Source organism: Vombatus ursinus, unplaced genomic scaffold (genome assembly GCF_900497805.2).
Source record: "Vombatus ursinus unplaced genomic scaffold, bare-nosed wombat genome assembly UNPS02014884.1, whole genome shotgun sequence".
NCBI lineage: Eukaryota > Metazoa > Chordata > Mammalia > Diprotodontia > Vombatidae > Vombatus > Vombatus ursinus.
Genome location: NW_020954662.1, coordinates 497,693 through 517,635, shown reverse-complemented (window position 1 = coordinate 517,635; position 19,943 = coordinate 497,693). Strand labels below are relative to the sequence as shown.

The 19,943-nt window shown below is 43.5% G+C and overlaps 1 protein-coding gene across 1 annotated transcript in view; it reads right to left on the bottom strand.

The window, feature by feature from the left end:
* LOC114028473 (F-actin-capping protein subunit beta) overlaps positions 1 to 19,943 on the bottom strand; it is a 165,400-nt gene that overhangs the window by 92,368 nt on the left and 53,089 nt on the right. The window contains exon 2 of the mRNA XM_027842707.1: positions 1,263 to 1,352. Within this exon, the coding sequence (XP_027698508.1) occupies positions 1,263 to 1,352 (90 nt within the window). The remainder of the gene's footprint in view (positions 1 to 1,262; positions 1,353 to 19,943) is intronic.

Here is a 19,943-nt window from a genome sequence, read left to right as displayed (position 1 = left end):
TGTGTGTGTGTGTGTGTGTGTGTGTGTGTTGGGGGGGGGGGGGAGTCCTAGCTGCTTCAAATCTCTCCGCCCTCCAATCAACCATAAAAGTGATAAACAGCAGGTCCCACCATGTCATTCCCCCCCAACCCCCAACTAAGCTCCAGTGTCTCTCTATCATCTCCAGGATCAAATATAAAATCCCATGCTTGGCATTCAAAGGCCTTCCTAAGCTGACTCCCCCCAACCTTTCTAGTCATCCTACACCTTACACCCTACCCTGCACATTGTACTCTTCCATCCAGGTACACTAGCCTCCCTGCTGTGGCTCAAACAAGACAATCCATTTCCAGATGTAGACATTTTCCCTGCTTGTCCCCCCACCCCCCATGCCTGGAACGCTTTCCCTTCTGGATTCTCTGGCTTCTTTCAAGGCCCAGATAAAATCTCACCTTCCACAAGAAACTTCTCCCAGCCTCGCTCAATGCTGCTAGTGCTTTCACCCTGCTGATTATCTCCAAATTATTCTGGGTACAGCTTGTCTGTACGTAGTTCGCATGTTGCCTCCTGCCTTACACAGGGAGCACCTTGAAGGCAGGGAGCATCACTTGTTTTTCTTTGTATCCCCAGCACTTAACACAGTGCCCGGCACATCTAGAGGGCCACATGTGGCCTTGAGGCCGAAGGTTTCCCACCGCTGATCTAGATGCTTAATGAATGTTAAATGACTGACTACCTTAGTTTGCTGCCTTGTTGTATTTGGTCATGTGCCTTTAGATTTCATCTGTGTAATAGGGGTGAGTTGTCTTGCCTGGAGGACTGCAAGCTCCATGTGGGCAAGAGATTGTTTTGGACACGCCAGACACTCAACAACAGCCAATGCAAGCACAGTGTTGCCAAAAGATGGGAAGCCAGGAGGGCCAGCTTCGTGATTCTTCAAGCCCAGCCAGAACAGCTGAGCAGGGAGTCTAAGCTTGACCGCTAGATTCCCCCAGGCCTCCATGTTGCTGACGGGCTCAGGCACAGGCTGGTTCTTGTCAAACATCTCCTCTGACCTTTGCTCTCACCTGCCGCGACAGCTCCTGCTGGGCTTGGCCATCTTCTCAGGGACCTTACCCTTCCTTATGAAGCCCCTTCTCCCCAGCCCCAGACACCCTCCCCCGATTAGAAGGATGTTACAGCCTGCTAACAGCAGGCTGGCTCCTGGAGTAAAATGACAGGTACGGAGGCACACAACACTCGGCTGGCCAGCCAGCCCAAAGGCTCTAAAGCCAGGCACTTACCAAGTCAATCAAGTCACTGAGGTTCTTCTCGATCTGCTGAGGAGGCAGGCGCCTCATTAAGTCCAAGGCACAATCCAACTGCTGGTCACTCTGAGAAAGGAAAGACAGAAGCAAATCAATATGAAAACAAACAGTAATAGTAATGATGATAATAACGACAGCTGACCCCAAAATACCATAGAACCTCAGCAATACAATACACTCAAGAGATGAGCCTTGGACTTTTTTTCTACTACAAACTTAACAATCATCAACAAATATAAACATCTCAATATACAAAGAACAAAAAAAGATTATCCATGGAAGTCCAAACTTCCGTTATGTAGTTTTTTAAAATGAATATCAAGCTCAAGATGGTGGTAATAAAATCACCCTGTTTTCTAAGACATCCCTTTTCAGACATGGACAAGGTATTGATTTGTTTTGCTCAAATATACAGCCACGTTTTTCTAGTGTGGAAAACAAAGTGGATGAAGAATGCAGATATGCATGTGGGCAGGTAATTCCGAGTTAGTACAAATACCCTGGAAGGGGGTTGCAAATAGACAAGCTGACAAGCCCAGACCAGAATGACCACAGGAATTACAGCTGAGAAACCATGCGTTCTTTCGATGACATCACTATAAAAGCCCATCTGTTTAGCACCTATATCCTCACAGGGGAGGGGAGTGGGGTGAGGTGTTATACAGCTGTGAATTATGCAATATCAAAATAAAAAAAGGTCAAATTACAGGTGGTGCCCAGGTTCACAGACAGATGCATAGTGGGCAAAGGGGTCAACATATTACCAAGGCAGGCTCACACATACAAGGCATAAGAAGACAAAACACTGGTATTCAAATCTGGGTGACACTCAGGCCAGAATGATTTCCATTACCCTACTCTATTCATTCCAAACCTTGTTACCTGAATATGACATTCTAAAACCAAACCCCCCGCTTTGTGAGAACCTTCACAGGTATAGCACAAGTGGTCTTTGAACAGTCAGGATTTCATGGGATCACAGACCACAACTGCTAAAACGACCCTAAGGTAGCATCTGTTATTATAACATCTTCTACTGCCCCATATTATAGATGAAGAAAACAGGCCTGACAGAGGTGAATCATTTTGCCCAATGTCATACAAGAGACATACAATGAGCTGTCACCATCCACAGAGCACTGTAATTCTAATGCCACCATTTACTACCAAATAACCTTGAGCACACCACGTAACTACTTCCAGGTCAGTTTCCCTGGGTTACAGAATGGGGATAGCTGTCCTGTCTACCTCACAGCACTGTCAGGAGACTCAAGTCTGATAAACTATGTGAAAATACTTTGTAAACAACTATATAAATGTAATGTATTCATTCAAGTAAATTATTAAGCACCTGCTACAAGCAAAGCACTATATCAGAAGTGAAGAGAATAAGGCAAGCCTTGCCCTCAGAGTTTACAATCCAGTAAGATTCCGTACAAGTTCAACTTACTGTTTCTATTTAAAAGATAACCCCCAACACCCCACCATCCCCCTGGGCCATGGTCACTTGCCATTCATCTGCAGAACCTGGTGCAACATGTACACTATGCTACAGAAAACCTTTCCAATTCAGTCTTGTGCACAAGTATCACTGTTTTACCCCAGGGCCAGCTCACACTAACACCCCTGACAACCTAGGGCTAGCTTTATTGAACTCTGGTAACTAGGAATTCCCTAGTTATGCCAACACGGATTAGTCAAGTGGATGGATTAATGCCTCCTGACTTTGGGTGGGACAGCAGCATAGCTCCCAGCTCAACAGAACACAAAGCCTGCCAATACCTGTGTGCTCTGTGAAGATCTCCCCATCACGAGAGCACCCCAATGAAACGAGGCCCTCTCCTGTCCACAGAAAATTAAAGTAAACTTAAATACTTCAAACTAAATTTATTCAAAGTCTTTAAGCTAGGGTTACTTAAATTTTTTTTTCCAATTGAATGAAAGCAACCTAGCTGAGACTGTGTTCTGAAAATCTTATAATATAAAGATGGGTTTGAGATCTGTAGGTTACTCTCGACCTGGTTCTAGCCCACGTGTAAAGGTGGTTTACTGGGATGCGACTGCTACGGCCACTGAAGCTTCTTGGAGCCACGGTGAGCCTGGAGTGCCAGGTAACCACCAAAGGGGGATGGGTAGCCTGAGAAGGGCTCAGCAAGCCCTCACCCCAGAGGTGCCAGTCCTCCCTGAACACACACACACTTTGCCTATTCAATACAGATACCTTGGATGGGCAGTGGAGACATATAAGCAGAACCCAGAATTTAAGTGATGGATAATATGCTGGATTTAGGAAACTTCCCAGTACTTGCAGCTCTCTGCTGCAAAAGCCTGCTCCATAACTCTGACTCAGCGGTTAGCGAGCCAGAATACCCCTGCTCCCTAGGGTCCCTTTCTGATCCTCCCTCTGCTGTCATCTCCTCTGAGATTCACTCTATCCAAATATATCAAATCAAGTCAACGAGCATTTATTAAGTATTTATGATGGGCCACAGTTCCAGGGGTGGGGAACCTGCAGCCTGGAGGCCACATGTGGTCTTCTAGGTCTTCGGGTGTGGCCTTTGGACTAAGTCCAAGTTTTACAGAACCCATCCTTTTGTTAAGGAGATCTTTTCTGTAAAGTTTGGATTCAGTCAAAGGGCAGCACTTGAGGACATATAGGTTGCTCACCCCTGGGCCAAAAGTTGTGAAAAGTACTAGAGATATAAGGAAGAGCAAAAACAATCCCTGCCATCAAAGGGCTTCCACTGAAATGGAAGAGACAACATGTAAATAACTAGGTCCATACAAGACATCTAGACATCTGGAAGGTCATCTCAGAAGGCTAGCAGCAGCACTAACTCACAAGGTTGTGCTCCGGCTCATTCTCATGTAAAAAGTCCCACAGAAAGGTTAGTTATTCTCCATCCTCCAGAGAAAGATCTGGCTGGAACAACGGACTGGTGACATAGTAAGGACAACATGAAGAGAGCTCAAGGAAGGCCTCAGTACATGAGGGGCAGCCCAGTTTCCTGCTGGGGAGCCTACAAGGGCCATGGATGAGAACTGTGTGGCTGGACTGAAGGGAGGGGCAGATGGAGCAGCGTCCCCTTCAATGAGTTCATCGATTCATGGGCATATGGGGACATCAGAACATCCTCCCAAGCTCCCCTGACCTAGGAACGGACATGCCCTTTTCTCTGCTTAGTTTGGCAGAGGCAAGGGTGGGATTTTCTCCAAAGCTCCAACATTAACTCCAACTACTCCTAAAAGGAGCCCAGCCTGGCCTATATTAAGAGATAGAACTATTCTGGCATCTATCTACATACAAACAATTAATGTGCTCAAGGGATTAAAAAGTTTGTTCTCTCTTCCAACAAAGTCAAACAAAACCCCCTTTTTCTTCTGATTTAAAGCTTGCAAGCTAAGCCAATGCTTTCTTCACAGAGAGGCAAAAGCAACCTTTTGCCTCTCCTGGCTTTGTCTCGAGTAAACCACATCTCAATGAATTCATGAAATCATACTATAGACTTTCATTTGCAGACCAGCCACCATCACCCTTTGAAACGTTCAGTCTGTTTTCTGCCACGTGTTCAGAACAAACTGTGCTCCAGGGCTATATGCAGAAGAACTCTCAGGCAAACCCCTAACCAAGCCGCAGCTCATCTAGAGGGCGTATCTGCACATTCTGGATTAATAATCATTGTTTGAAGTGTTTCTCCCACTGACTGATTGTGCTCTAGCTCTATCCCTGGAGAGAGCAACCATGATTATAACCATGCACGGAGGGAGATGTCTCAGCAAGTCCAAACTCAGACATTCCCTTTGGATGACTCGCTGGGTCCAACGGAAGACTCAAAATCCCATTAAGTGGCCTGAGAGATGGTGGCAAAGGCATGATTCCTTTAACCTCTGGGGCATCCTGGCTCGCTAGCCCTGCATCCCCTAAGCTAGGCTTAAGACATAGTGCATTACAAGGCGCTCTGAAAAATCTCAAGTGAAGTTGTTGGAAGCAAGTTAAAGAAAGAGCTAAGAAACAAGGGCTAACAAAGGACCTTCCTCTACCCCCCCCCCCACAATCAATTTAATTAAGAGGCAAAGGGATGTAGGTACTTCTATGCATCTTCTGACTGATTAGCAAGCCCACATTTATTTTCTCTAATTTGGGCAAGTGTTTTCTCCCTGCTCTTTCTAGTGTCCTCATGCATTCTAAACATCCTTGCCTTCTTGACAACTGAGGAACCAGGCATGTCTATAGACGCAAAAATATTGTGATTTTCTTTAGAAATAAAAAATTTTCATCTTAATATCTCAATTTTCCTTGCTTTAGTGGATTTTTTAAAAATGCATTGTGAGTTGATGCAATTTTTGAGCTATTTTTAATTTCCAGGCCCTTCTAGTATTAACTAGAAGAAACCAAACAACAATCAGCATTTTTCTTGATAATCTCATGAATACCCAGTATTGGAAGCACGCTGTGTGGTACAAAAGAGTTACTCATCTGCTCTTACCTTCTGTCTCCCCCTTGCCAGGCATGGCTGTCCCTTCTCACTCCTACCCCTGGACCCGGCCTGACTCTACCGCTGGCTTCACAACTATTGCTCTGTGCTCTCAAAACAGATAACCAAGCTTACTTCTTAAGCACTGTATAGTCCATACAGATACCTAATTTTTATTTTTTTAAATAATTTATTTTTAGTCTTCAACATTCACTTCCATAAGCTTTTGAGTTTTAAATTTCTCCTCTTCCCTCCCTAAGACGGTGCCCAATCTGATATAGGCTATACATATACATTCCTATTAAACATATTTTCACATTAGTCATGTTGTAAAGAAGAATTAGAACCAATAGGAGGAACCATGTGGAAAGAGGAAACAAAACAAAACAGAAGAAAAAAAAGAGCAAATAGTATGCTTCGATCTGCATTCAAACTCCATAGTTCTTTCTCTGGATGTGGATAGCATTTTCCATCATAAGACTTTTGGAGATACCTTAGCAGATGCCTAATTTTAAGAGGGAACTACTTATAAGTTAACATTGTCATGTTTTCATGGTTAAAAATACATTAGAAGTGGTCAATTTAATGTTCAATAGACTTCTTATGTAAAATTATATTAGTTCATAATGAATGATTTTTTTTTTAAATGAGGGAAAAGGTTATCAGAGCATCTTCTAATAGACCAGCATCTAGCTTTTTGCTAGTTTGATGATGTAGCTATCTGGGGGTGGCAAAGGGGCTCAGAGAACTTTTTTGGATTATTTTCAGGTTTATGGCTATCTTCTAGAACAGTGATGTCAATACAAATAGAAATGGATTCCTGGGCCCACACTGACTTAGAAAACCTCAAATTAACATTATCTGTGTTGTATTACATTATTATTTATTTTGTTAAATATTTCCCAATTACTGTCTAATCTGGTTCTTCCCTCCTCTCTCCCACTCAGGACTTTTGTGGGCTTCTGTTCTCAAAGACTGAGGCAACCACTGAGTCTAATAGCCAGATAAGTGGGGTGTGACCATTTTTTTTTTCCACGCAACTGCCTCTTGATTTTGTCCCCTACTCTACTTAATTCACAACTGTATATTCAGCATCTTATGATCTGTAGGTGCTGAGGCTATAAAAATGAAAAAAAGACCCTGCCCTCCACATGTTTACAGTCTACATTACAAAACTCATTACCAACTCAATGAAATATAAACTCTCGATCCTCTCCACGGTCTGGCTCCAATCTACTCTCTTCTGCCTTAGCTTGCACTACTCACTCTCTGAATGGCCAAACTCTCCATTCTCATCCCCAACTGTCACCACTTCTCCTGCCACCTTCTTTTCCCCTTTTCATACAATCCAACCCTACAACTGAAATGATGGGGGGTGTCCCTCCCCATACCCATGTGAAGAAATCTGCATTATTGTGCAGAATTATGGTACTGACAGCACCATTGTCCTCTGGCCTGGTAACATCATGCCCGGAATACCATGCGAGCACAAAGAAAAGAGAAGGGGCTGGGGCATGGATCCCTTGAAGAACCTGGAGAAACCTCAACTTTGGGCAGGGTAACTTCTTCAAGTACAGGCTTGAAGGTTGCCACGGATGGGTGAGATTGAACGTGCTCAACGTGGCCTCACAAGGAGGTCATCCCCAAATAGAGCAAATACATTCCTGTCTCCATGCCCTGGCCACATACAAGGCAGAGTGGAGTCTACCTCTGGGGAACAGCTCCATGACGGGAAATCCTTAGGGTCTTCCCATGACAGCTGATGAATTCACAGCTTTTGAATTCCTGATCTTCCAGGATTCCAACACACTATTCTTGAATCTATTCCTACTTAGCCTAATAAGGACTTTTAGGTTGGTATGGTCTTCCTCTACCTACATTTCAGATTTTCAAACACAATAGAAACAACAACAAAAGTTCACACTGAAATAAGCCTTTACGTGATTCTCTCACTTAACCCTCATTACAGTACCAGGGAAAGGAGACTTGGGGAAGCTGGGCAGCTCATCTAGGGTCATACAGCTAAGTGTCTGAGGCAGGATTTGAATCCAAGACTTTACGCCTCTAAATCCAACTCTCTCTCCTATGATGCCACATGGCCCTTCAGAATGCTCTTGGAGATGATTTTGTCCATTTATAGACAGGAAAGCCAAAGCCCAGAGGGATAAAGCAATTTATCCAAGTTCACCTGGCTAGTCTGGTTAAAGAGCCAAGGCCAAGGCCTGTCTCCTGATTGCCACTGAAGGGTTTAGGTTCCCAGCCCAACATAAGACTTCCTGACTATCTTACTTAGTGAGCACTTGCAAGGTATTTATTCTTGTTGTTATTCCTGGATAATTGAAATAGTGTGGTTAAGCAGAAATATTCTGGATTTGGATGAACAAGTCGTGGAGCCAAACCCTAGCTATGATGCTTACTAGCTGTCACAATACCACTGAACCTCAGTCTTCTCAGCAGTGAAATGGGGATAACAACATTTAAACCATAACTTCAAAAGGCTACTGTAAAGGAAGTAAGTGTTTTGTAACCTTAAAGCACTATAGAAAGGTCCACTAAAGCTGAACTGAAATGAGTGGCCTTTGAGAAACAATAGCTAAAAAAGGGCAGTTTTCTACAGTTAGCCTTATAGAACAGGATAAGCCGTGGACTGATCTACTATAGACAAACTGCAGAAATCCTGTCACTTTTGACCAAGAACCCTATCTGACAAGTCAGTGTATATATAGCATATTCATGAATACTATGGTGGCCATGTTGAGCTCTGGTGCCACTTTTTCCAAAAGGCCTTTCTGATCCCCTCCAATTGTTAGTGTCCCCCACCACTCCGCCATTCTGCAGAAGTTGTACGTATGTTTTTTTTGTGTGTGTATTTCGTACAGCCCTATCTGTGTGTATGTTGTTTCCTCCAGTAAAATGTAAGCTTTTTGAGAGCAGGGATTACTTCATAGGCTCATAGGATCCCAGATCTCAGATCTAGGTAAGGGACCTTAGAAGCCATTTAGAACACTCTTTTCATTTTACAGAATAAGAAACTGAGACCCAGGGAGGTTGAGTGATTTACCCAGGGTCCCACAGGTATGTAAGTATCAGAGAGGGGACCTGAACCCAGGCCGTCTGACTCCAGAGCCAGTGATCTCTTCCACTGTACTGTGGTCCCTGAGGCTAGCACAGAGTCTGATAGACTCCAAACACTTAATAAATGCTTACTAAAAGAACTAAAAGCAGTGAAGTCCTTTTGACCTCATCCTTCTTTGGTGGTCAGAAAGTTTCCTGGACTCTTATCCTAGGAAAGAGCATAGCTGTATGATTTCTCATCAGCTGTTCATTAATGTTCCACAGATGTCCTGGGCCACTTTTTCCTCCTTGGTCTGATGAACCAAATAATTAATTCCTCCACTTGGTTAAATGACAGTTGAGCATAAAAACTTAGGCACTCATGAGCAGTGCATGCCAGCTCTATAACATCAACCATCTAGAGCTATGGAGCTATGAAGAGGAGCCTGGAGAGGCCTTTCCAGGCAAGACAAAGTGGGAGATGGGGAGGCTAGAAAACACCAACTTTCTCGCTTTTCAAATCATGGACAAAGCTGATTTGGATTAGGGTGGTGGCCCCTGGCCAGCAGGAATAGGGATGAGAGAGCATTTCTTCACATTTAAGATAGCTTCATACAATGAAACTTCTCCCTAAAAAGATTTACAAGTTGGATTAGGGCAAGGATCTACGATGTGGATGGGGAAGGACTCTGACCTCCTCCTGACATGGTTTTCAAGGGTGTGTACGTGTAGGGGTTGAGGAATGGAGCTATAATGGAAGGATCTTTGGGATCACTCTGCAGGAAGTACAAATTAATAAATCTGAAAGAGAATAGGAAGATTTAAATGATTTAGGATAAAATCAAGGCTCTGCCAACACAAATATTTCACATGGAAAAGGGTAGCTCTACTTTATGACGTGAGCCCAAAGGAAGGTTTAAAGGGGGGAAAAGTTCATACAAAAAGTCATTTCATTTGGTCCATTTCTCTTCCAGGCTCCCTGGGTTCCCATTCAGGTGCCTGTACATCCATAAATACAGGAGTCTCGACTTAGCAACCTTGTGCCTGTTCCAGTCATGTGCCCTCTCCTACCCTCACGGGGCACAGTGCACCACAACACACTGCCAATGGCGCTGAAGAACCCTAGACTTGGGCCATCCAGTATAAGGAGTCCCCAACAAAGCCTCTCACACACACCATACTCAGCCTTTAAGTAAAGACCTCTGGTAAGAGGAAAGCCATTCCACGTTGTCCCAGGACAGCCCCTTCCAATTTGGGGAAAAGCTTTAAATACTGGGGACCTTTTCTGTTTCACTAGCCCCCTCTGCCTCTAGCCCAGCACCCTCAGTGCAGGGACCAGAGACCCTTGCCTTAGAGGATATAATACTTTCAACTGGGAAATTCCCTTCCTGGAGCCCTATTGCCCAGACTGGTGTAGTGTTTGGTTTGTTTGTTTTTTAATTTTTATTCTCTTAATCTCCTCCATCATCCATCTCTTGATTACTCTTACATTGTCAGTTTTGCAGCATCATTTGTTGTTCAGTTGTGTCTAACTCTTTGTGACCCCCTTCAGGCTTCTCTTGGCAAAGACAGCGATTTGCCATTTCCTTCTCCAGATCATTTTACAGATAAGGAAACTGAGGCAAACAGGGTTAAATAACATGCCCAGAGTCACACAGCTAGTGTCTGAGGCCAGATTTGAACTCAGGCCTTCCTGTCTCCAGACCCAGCACTCTATCCACAGCAGACCCTGTCCACTCTACCTGAGCTGGACCATTACACCTCCCACCAAGTTCTCACCAGTCACCTGATTCATCCCACATCTCTGCCACTTTACAGTTCTGAAATCACAATCAAAGTACACTGATACTGATACTGGAAAGAGCATGTTGAGCTATTCCCCTATACCTTCCCTAATTAACTTTTTAACTTTTCAGACCAGCATAGCCTTTCTTAGCCACCAAACTCCATTGAGAGGCTTTGTCTCCCTTTATTGTATCATTTGCTGCATCCACCCCACCCCTCCACCCCCCAGTGGCCCCTTTCTACATTTCTGTATCTAAATCTCCAGGGCTCAGCCACAGGTCCTCACGATGCTTTTCATTCATTTATCACATGCAGAGTAAATGGGCCTCTCCACAACTTCACTCACTGCTCCTGGTTCTGCCCTCTTCCCCAGGTTAGCTCAGCAAAACCTCAAAAACTCATAAAGGAGCTCCAGAAGCAGGCACCATCTACAAGCATTTATCTGCCACAGTTCAAGACCCAAGCTTAAACAATTTAAAAAATCAAGATTTGCTGCCTCTTTCTACTGTTATAATATACATGACGGGAGAATAAATGCAGCCTGGAGCCAATCTCCAGGACCCTGAGTTCCCAAATGCAAAACTACCAGAAAACCAACTTTACCCAAGTCAGAAAGGCTACTAGGCTGGGCTCCACCACAGACTAGCCTGATTAAGGGTAGAAGATGGTCCACCAGGACATGAATATTTTTGGACACAGAAGGCAGCTAGCAGTGCACTATAAAGAGTGCTGGGCCTAGAGTCAGACATGAGTTCAAATCCAGCCTCAGATATTTACTAGCTATGTGGCCCTATAGTTTTGCCTCAGTTTCCTCAGTAATGTGAGGATCATAATTAGCACCTACTTCCTGGGGCTACTGTGAATATCAAATGAGATAATATTTATGAAGCACTGAGTACAATGCCTGGCACATAGTAGGTATCTAATAAATGATTGTTCCCACCCCAACAATTCACTAAACCACGTGCAAACAAATGGAGGAGGTCATAGCTACACAGTCCAAATGCAGGAGGTTTTGAAAGCAGTGAAGCAAGGTAGCTAGCACCATAGCTTTCCCCTTAGCTGGTAAAGAATAATTAACACTTCAACATTTTAAATGAAATGTCCTGAAGGTTTGGTCTGATACCACGAATCTCCAACATCCTGGAAAAGCAGTTAAGCCCAAAAGTCAATGCGCCCTTTGGGAGAAGAAGGCCGTCTGGTACCATACATCCACAAACACCTTCCTCCTTTACTTCTGATAGACTAAAGACACTGCATGGGCTATTTACCAAGAAAGCCCAGCAAATGACAAATGTTTACTCCCACAGCCCCCCTTCCTGGAGCTCTCTATTCCATCTCTATCCAGAACTAAAGGTCCCAATCTGGTGACCCCTGGCTCTAGCTGAGCTGCTCCCCTCAAGAAGCTCCCACAGATATATCTATACCTATGTCTGTATCTGTATCTACATCTACATCTACACCTATACGGAGTGATAGACAGAGGGGAAATATTCTGAATAGCAAAGTACATAGACGGGTGAGAATTTCATTTTTAAAAGTCAGTCAGTCAGTAAGCATTTGTTAAACACTTCTGATGTGCCAGGCACCATGCTAAGTGCTAGGGATACAAAGAAAGGCAAAAGACAGATCCTGCCCTCAAGGCGCTCACAATCTAACGGGAGACAACAAGCAAACAAATACATACAGACAAACTGTAAACAGGATATACCGGGGGAAAAAAAATTAACAGAGGAAAGACACTAGAATTAAGAGGGACTGGGAAAGTGGGAAGGTGGGATTTTAGTTGGGACTTGACAGAAGCCAGGGAACTGGGAGGCAGAGATGAGGAGGGAGAACATTCCAGAAACAGGTAATTCTCAGAGCTAAAATGTGGAGATGTGCAGTGCCTGTATGAGGAACAGCAAAGATGACAGTACCACTGGATCAAAAAGTACATAATGAGGTATAAAGTGTAAACAGACTGGAAAGGTGGGAGGAGGGGGAGAGGGCTAGATTACAAAGGTCTCTGAACACCAAACAGAGAATTTTCTATTTGATCTAAAGGTGATGGGAAGCTGCTAGCTTACTGAGTAGGAGGATGACATAGTCAAGACTTGCACTTTAGGAAAATCACTTTGGGTGCTAAGTGAAGGATGTATTGGCAGGGATGCCCATCAGCAGGCTACTGGAATAAACCAGGTACGAGGTGATAAAAGGCTGCACCAAGGTGGTAGCAGGATCAGAGGAGAGAAGAGAACATATTTGACAGAGTTTACAACACATGTGAAATTGATGGGCCTTGGCAATATATGGATAGGGAGGTGAGATGTGGGAAGGGACTGAGGATGATGGCTAGGTTGCAAGCCTGAGGGGCTGGGAGGACAGTTGTACCCTCTACAGTAACAGGGATGTATGAAAGAGGAGAGGGCTTGGGGGAAAGTTCAATTTTGAGTTCAATAAACTCAGTGTTGAGTTTAAGATGTCTAGGGGGCATCTGGTTGAAGATGTCTGGAAGAAGATGTGAGATATGAGACTGCAGGTCAGCAGAGAGCATTAGGGCAGAATAGATAGATTTAAGAATCATCAGCATAGGTTTGATAATTAAATCCATAGGGGCTAATGAGATCACCAAGTAAAACAGAATAGAGGGAGAAGACAGTCCAGAACAGAGCCCTGAAGAACACTCATGGTTAGAGATGTTATCTGGATAAAGATCTAGAAAAGGAGACTGAGAAGGAGCAATCAGAATAGTAGAAGGAAAACCAAGAGAGTGGTGTCTTGAAAAACTAGAGAATATCAAGAAAGTGATTAATAACATCAAAGGTTGCAAAAAGGTAAAAAAGAATGAGGACTGAGAAAAGGCCACTGGATTTGGTAGTTTGGAGATCACTGGAAGCTTTGGAGAGAACAGTTTCAGTGGAATAATGAGGTTGGAAGCCAGATTGTAGGGTGTTAAGAAGAGAGGGAGAGAAAGGGAAGTACCAATTGCCAGCTTTCTTAAGGAGTTTTGCCACAAAGAGCAGAAGAGATATAGGACAATAGTCAGCAAGGATCAAGGACAGCTTTTTGAGGATGGGGTAACACAAACATGTTTGCAGGCAGAAGAAAAGGAGACAAGGAGAGGTTGAAGACATGAGAGAGTGGGAATGACAGAGGGGGCAATCTGCTGGAGATGTGATGGAATGGGATCACCTATGCAAAAAGAGGGATTTGCCTTGGCAAGGAGTACAGCCACCTCTTCATGTGGGACAGGGGTGAAGGAGGAGATAGTGACAGAAAGTCCAAGTGATAGGAGATGAGGAAGAGGGGAGAAGAGGGGGCTTGTGAATGGCCTCTATTTTTTCTGTAAAATATGAGACAAGGCTTTCAGTTGAGGGGATAAGGAAAGACAGAGCCATGAGAGGTGTGAATAGGGATGAAAAGGTTTGGAAGAGCTACTATAGAAAGTGGGATAGCTGAGAAAGGAGGCTGACAAGAAAGACTGCCTGGCAGCACTGAAAGTCCCATTTGGGTTATGTAACATAAATTTGTAATGGACCCAGTCAGGACAGTTGCACGATTTTCTCCACCTTTGTTCAGCAGTGAAGGCAGCGGATGGTTGATCCAAGGGACCCAAAGCTGAAGCTTGCAGGAAATAACTGGCAAAATTATGAGGGAGCCAGGAACTCAAGTGAAGAGGACAGCACAGAGTAGAATTGATTCACCAAGAGGTCAAGATGGGGAAAAGAGAGGGACTAGTGCAGAGCTGATAGTCTCAGAGAGTCTAGAAATTGGAAGTCATGGTGTAGACAAAGAATAGGGTTTGGCATGGGAAGGGAGAGGTGGAAAGCCAATAGATTATGGCTGGAAAAGAGGATTTCAGAGGTCTTGACATAAAGGTAGGTTGGTAGTATCATCTTTGTATATGAATGGCACCATTTTTACTTTTGGAGTTATGTGATGTTTTGAAGAACAGAAATATTACATTGTTATTTCTGAAGAGAGACATATTGCATAACAGATTACTACACTGTGTGTATAAAATATATACATACACATATACAAATATACATACATGCACATACAATAAAGCACAGAAAAGTACTTTCTCATGGAACTTTAAAAAAATTTAAATGCTTTTTAATTCATTTATAGGATCTAGACTTAGATCAGAGCTTACTTAAGAGACCAATGAAGCCCAGTCTCCTTATTTTAGAAGGACATGAGGCCTGGAGAGTGGAAGTCACATTAGTAAGTGAACAACTTTCAACAAGATCTAAAAATGGGTCCCCTCTTCTAAGAAATTGTTTCACCTAGCCCCCTCATTTTAAAGTGGGAGCCTAAAGCCCAGAGAGGGGAAATGATATGAATGAACTTCAAGAAAACAAGGGAAAAGCAAAAATAAAAATATTGTCGTTCTAGTTACCATCCACACTTTTCATGATTGTAGATGTTCCCTCCACCAATGCATATCTCCATATTAGTAGCCAGTCTTCAGGACTGGCCAAGTGGCCATAAACAATTCGTGACCCAGGGCCAGCCAAATGGAGAGAGGAGTAAATATCCAAATGGGATCAATAAGAAACTGCTTTAGCAGGCATTTCAAACTTTTCATCACTTGGCCCCTTCCTACTTTGCCACTCTTCTTATACTTTACTCCCCCTCCATGTACTTTTTTCAGGGGAGGCAACTGGAGGTTAAGTGACTTGCCCAAGGTCACATAGCTCATGTGTGTCAAGTGTCTGAGGCCAGATTTGAACTCAGGGCTAATGCTCTATCCACTGCCCCACCTCCCATGTACTCTTTAAGATACAGTTACATCGGCATATTTTCAGTTCCTCAAACATAATGCTCCATCACCTGTCTCTTGGAATGAAAGGAGGAACAAAGTATTTACTAAGTGCTTCCAATGTGCTTTCTCTCCTCTCAGTCCCTCATGCCATCTTCATCTCCACCTCTTGGTCTCCCAAGCTCTCTGCAGGAGGTCTTTCCCAGTCCCCCCAGCTATTAATGACTCCCCTTTCAGATTACTCTCCATCTACTCTGCACAGATCTACGTACGTAGTTATTTGTATGTTGTCTCCCATTAGAGTGTATACTCCTTGAGGGTAATGACAATTTTTTTCTTTTTAGCTCCCACATTTAGTCCAGGTATGCCAGGTAATAGATGCTGAAATTCAGTGAATAAGATCAGCGAAAGAAACCAGCCAGCAGCTTGGAGTAACAGAATCAACTGTTTTGTTAGGTTCTTTTCTTTGACAAAGAGGTGAGTATCGACTCACTTTTCCCTTGCAACCTTTGAATCCCAAGAGAAAGATAGTCTTTAGATGGCTTCTGAATGCTCAGCTCTCCAAACTTACTCTAGATGGGAAAGACATCCATCCACGTCTTGTTTTTAACCTCCCACCACCCCTTACATCAGGGAGGGGTGCTGGCACATGGGCTGCAAGGTCACGATCCTTACTGAAGGATCATGGGAACACTTATGGAAACCCTTGTTACTGCTCTACCAGCTGAAATCACCGCCTAAGAAGAGCCTGGAAGACTAGAGAGTATTGGATTGAGGGCAAGGAAGCAGATGCTTCTAACTTTCTGACTTCAAGCAAGTCATTTAACATCTCAGAAGGTTGGACTTGAGGACCTCTAAAGTCCCTTCCAGCTCTAATCTAGGATCCTACGAAAGAGTTACTGCTTCTTAGCATCATGAGCCCATCTACCTCTTTTTAAGTCCCAAAGCAACTAAAACAGACTAGGGCAGTCATCAGACCTGGAAGAGGCCTTAGAAATCGCTTAACCCGACCTTCTCTTATAGATCTTATAGACTGAGGGAGTGACTCTGAACTTTCTTTCAAAACCATGGAAAAAAGACCTCTACTAATACCTTCTTCCTCTTGGCATGGAAGTAACTCTGAGTTCTTGAAAGCAAACACCAAAAGAATCCAACCTCTGGCTCTCCCAGGCTGGAAAGACTTCAAGTAGAGGCTGAAGCAAGAGACTGTGCTGCCTGACATCTAGGGACGGAACCGCCTGAAGTCAGAGAAGTTCAATGCTAAAGAGGAGTCACAACTTTGGGAAGGTTTTCATACACAGCAATTAAAAAAAAAATCTCTACTAGGATGGAGAGAGGCTGGTATCTTTGCTAGTGAATGGAGCAATGCCCAAATCACAGCTTCTTCCACTTTGAAGGGGCCACAGAGGCCCCTAATCTAAATGGCTCTTAACAGAAGATCTCCTCTGAGGCATCAACCCACTGTCTCCCAAATCTGCTCCTCTACAACTCCCTAATTACTCCTAGATTGGCCTGCTGAGCCTGAGCAGCACAATACCTCTTGGAAATAACAGCTTTTCACATCTGAAGATAGCTTCACATGCACTCTCTTCCCAATCTTCTTCAGTTAAATTTCTTAGTTCTTTAAAATAGCTAATAATAAAAGCTAACATGTTATAGTGCCTACTATGTGCCACTGTGCTCAGTGCTTTACAATTGTTATTTCATTTGATCCTCACAACAAACTTAACATCGATGTGCTATTATTATCTTCATTTTATAGATGAAGAAACTGAGGCAAACAGAGGTTAAGTGACTTGCCCAGGATCACCCAGCTAATGAGAGTCTTAGTTGAGATTTGAACCTGGGGTCTTCTGACTTCAAGCCCCAGCACTCTATCTACCATGCCACCCAGCCCATGCCTCATATAACACGCTTTTGAAACCTTCCCTCTCTCTAGTAACCCCCTCCCTCTGGATGCTCTCCAGTTTATCACTGAAATCTAAGTCCCTCAAAGGGCATAGAAATGAAGATGAATAAAGATTTGTGCCTCAATTTCCCCATATGTAAAATGAAAGAGCTGAACTAGATGATTCCCTTTTGGCCCTAGAACTAAAATGGGTATAATACACCTGCGTGCCTTTGCAAACTATAAACCCTAAATGTGGAGGGGTTCCACAGATGGGAGCCATTATTTTCACAGATAATAAAAATAAAATCTTTAGCCTTGCTCTAGTTCAAGACATCTGAATTTCAGAATAAAGAAGTTTCACTGTTAAAGAATTTTTAACGATTAGTAATACAAGACGAGAAGGGAAGTTTCAATAGCAGTAGATCTGACAAAGATCTGGGGGTTTCAGTAAGGTCAATCCGGAGTAAGCACATGGCTACTATGGAAATGTTTTGCATGACTTCACACGTATAATCGATATCAAATTGCTTACCTTCTCAAGGAGAGGGGAGGGGAAGGGCAGGGAGGGAGAGAATTTGGAACTCAAAATTTTAAAAAATGAATGTTAAAAATTTTTTCCATGTAATTGGGAAATACTTAAAGAAATAAATAAATATACATTTTTTAAAAACAGGAGTAAGCAGTGGGATCAGGATAGGGACTGGATCTGTGATTTCATTTGTACAGGGTATTATTTCCAGGTAAGAAAACTCCCTTCTCTCCACTTTAGAGTCTAACAGAGGCTAGCAAAGTTAATGTAATCTTGGGCTGCATTAAGACAGGCTGAGCTTCTGGGAGTAGAGAGGTCTCACTGTAGTCAACCCTCAAGCAGACCTCATCTGAAGAATTGGGTGCAGTTCTGGGCATTTAATGAGACTGAGGAGCTACAAGGTGTCCAGAGGAGGACAAGCAGTATGCTAACAGAGTCTGTGTCACATAAAGCTCAGATGAAGGAAGTGGGGAGATCTCACTTCAAGGCTCAGGGAGGATACAGGATAACTGTGTTCAAGAACATGAAGGACTGTCCTGTGGAGGAGGGATTCAACTTGACCTCTGACCCAGGGGCAACTGACCAAAGTGGTGCAGGGACCAATTTAGGCTGAGGAAAAACTCTGATCCAGACGGCATCGAGTTATCCTTCTCAGGGAGTAATCTTCAAGCAGACACTGGACGAGTGTCCGCAAGGTGTGTTATAGATAGTGAGGAGTCCTTCTGAACACGCTTGGACTACACGGCCACCAACATCTTCCAGCTCTCAAATTCTAGAAAATGTGTCATTAAGCCAGGAGGGAGAGGAATCAGAGAGAATGAGCACTCTCCCTGCCCCCCACCCCCACCTCTCTCCTCCAAACGGGAGGGTCCACATGCTGAAATTCAACAGGATGCCTCCCATCCCACCAAGCCGAGCCACTTGGGCTAGGCCAAAGCTCTCGGAGGCTGTGGGCCCTTAATGAGTTTCATGTTTCCCTGACATTACAGCACTTTTCAAGCACTTGCACCAAGTCCAAGAAAGCACTCCTAAGGGAGGATCAGGAGGAAACATGAAATGAAATTCTGGAGCAATCTGGTCGCTTTGAAGGACTGAGAAAACATAGGGACCTCAAAAAGCCAAATGGCCAAAAGAAACTTCAGCTTGGAATGTGACTCTCTACGCCGTTTCCTGTAAGGATGCCCTGCCTGCTGGAATCTCCAATTACAGCGTTTGTTTCTTTTCAAAGAAAGTTCCATTTTCTCTGGCTCCAGACTTTGGCCGCTTTTGCCTTCACTGGCTTTTCTACCTGTTACAAGCCTACAGCTTTTCAGTATTACAGGAACGAAGTCAACTAACTAGTTAGGTAACATTAACTTTCCAGTAGCTGGCAGCTAGGTGGCATAGTGGAGTGTGTTGTGCGGGAGTTTGGAAGGCCTGAATTGAAATCCTGCCTCAGACACTTTCCAGCTTTGTGTAACCTAGGCAAGTCACAATCTTTCTTGGCCTCAGTCTCTCCACATGAAAAATGAAGACAATAATGGAACCTATACTTCAACTCAAAGGGTTGTTGTGAGGATCAAATAATATTAACATCCATTAAGTACTTTGCAGACTTTAAATACTAGTTATTATTAACCGCTTCTATAAAATATGGACAACATCAATCATTTCAGTACAAGAAATTAAATGGTATTTTCAGCAAAAAGGGAAGGAAAGATGTTTTCCAGTAGTTATGACAACTTATTTATATCTCATAGAATTTAGAACTAGATAGGATCTCACAGGTCAATCACTTAACCTCTGCAGGTCTCAGTTTCTTCAGCTGTAAAATGAAGGAATTAAACTGGATGACCTGGAAGGTTCCGCCTAGCTCTAAATTTGTGATTTCACAACCTAATTCAACACCTTCATTTTACTTGAGGAAACTGAGGCCCACAGGTATGACTTGACTAAAAGACACACAGCTAGCAAAGAACAGAGCCAGGATTCACACTCACATTCTCTTAATTCTAAATCCGACCCAGGCCCTTTCACAACATCTCAGAGTTTCATTGATCTAATGGGTGGGGTTAGAGATTTTTTGGTCTGTTTTTCCCCTCACACATAAAACATAAGTCAGGCTTGTATTAATAATAATCATCTGGAGTCCAGATATGGAGACACATAAGTGTCAGGTATGCATCTCCTGAAA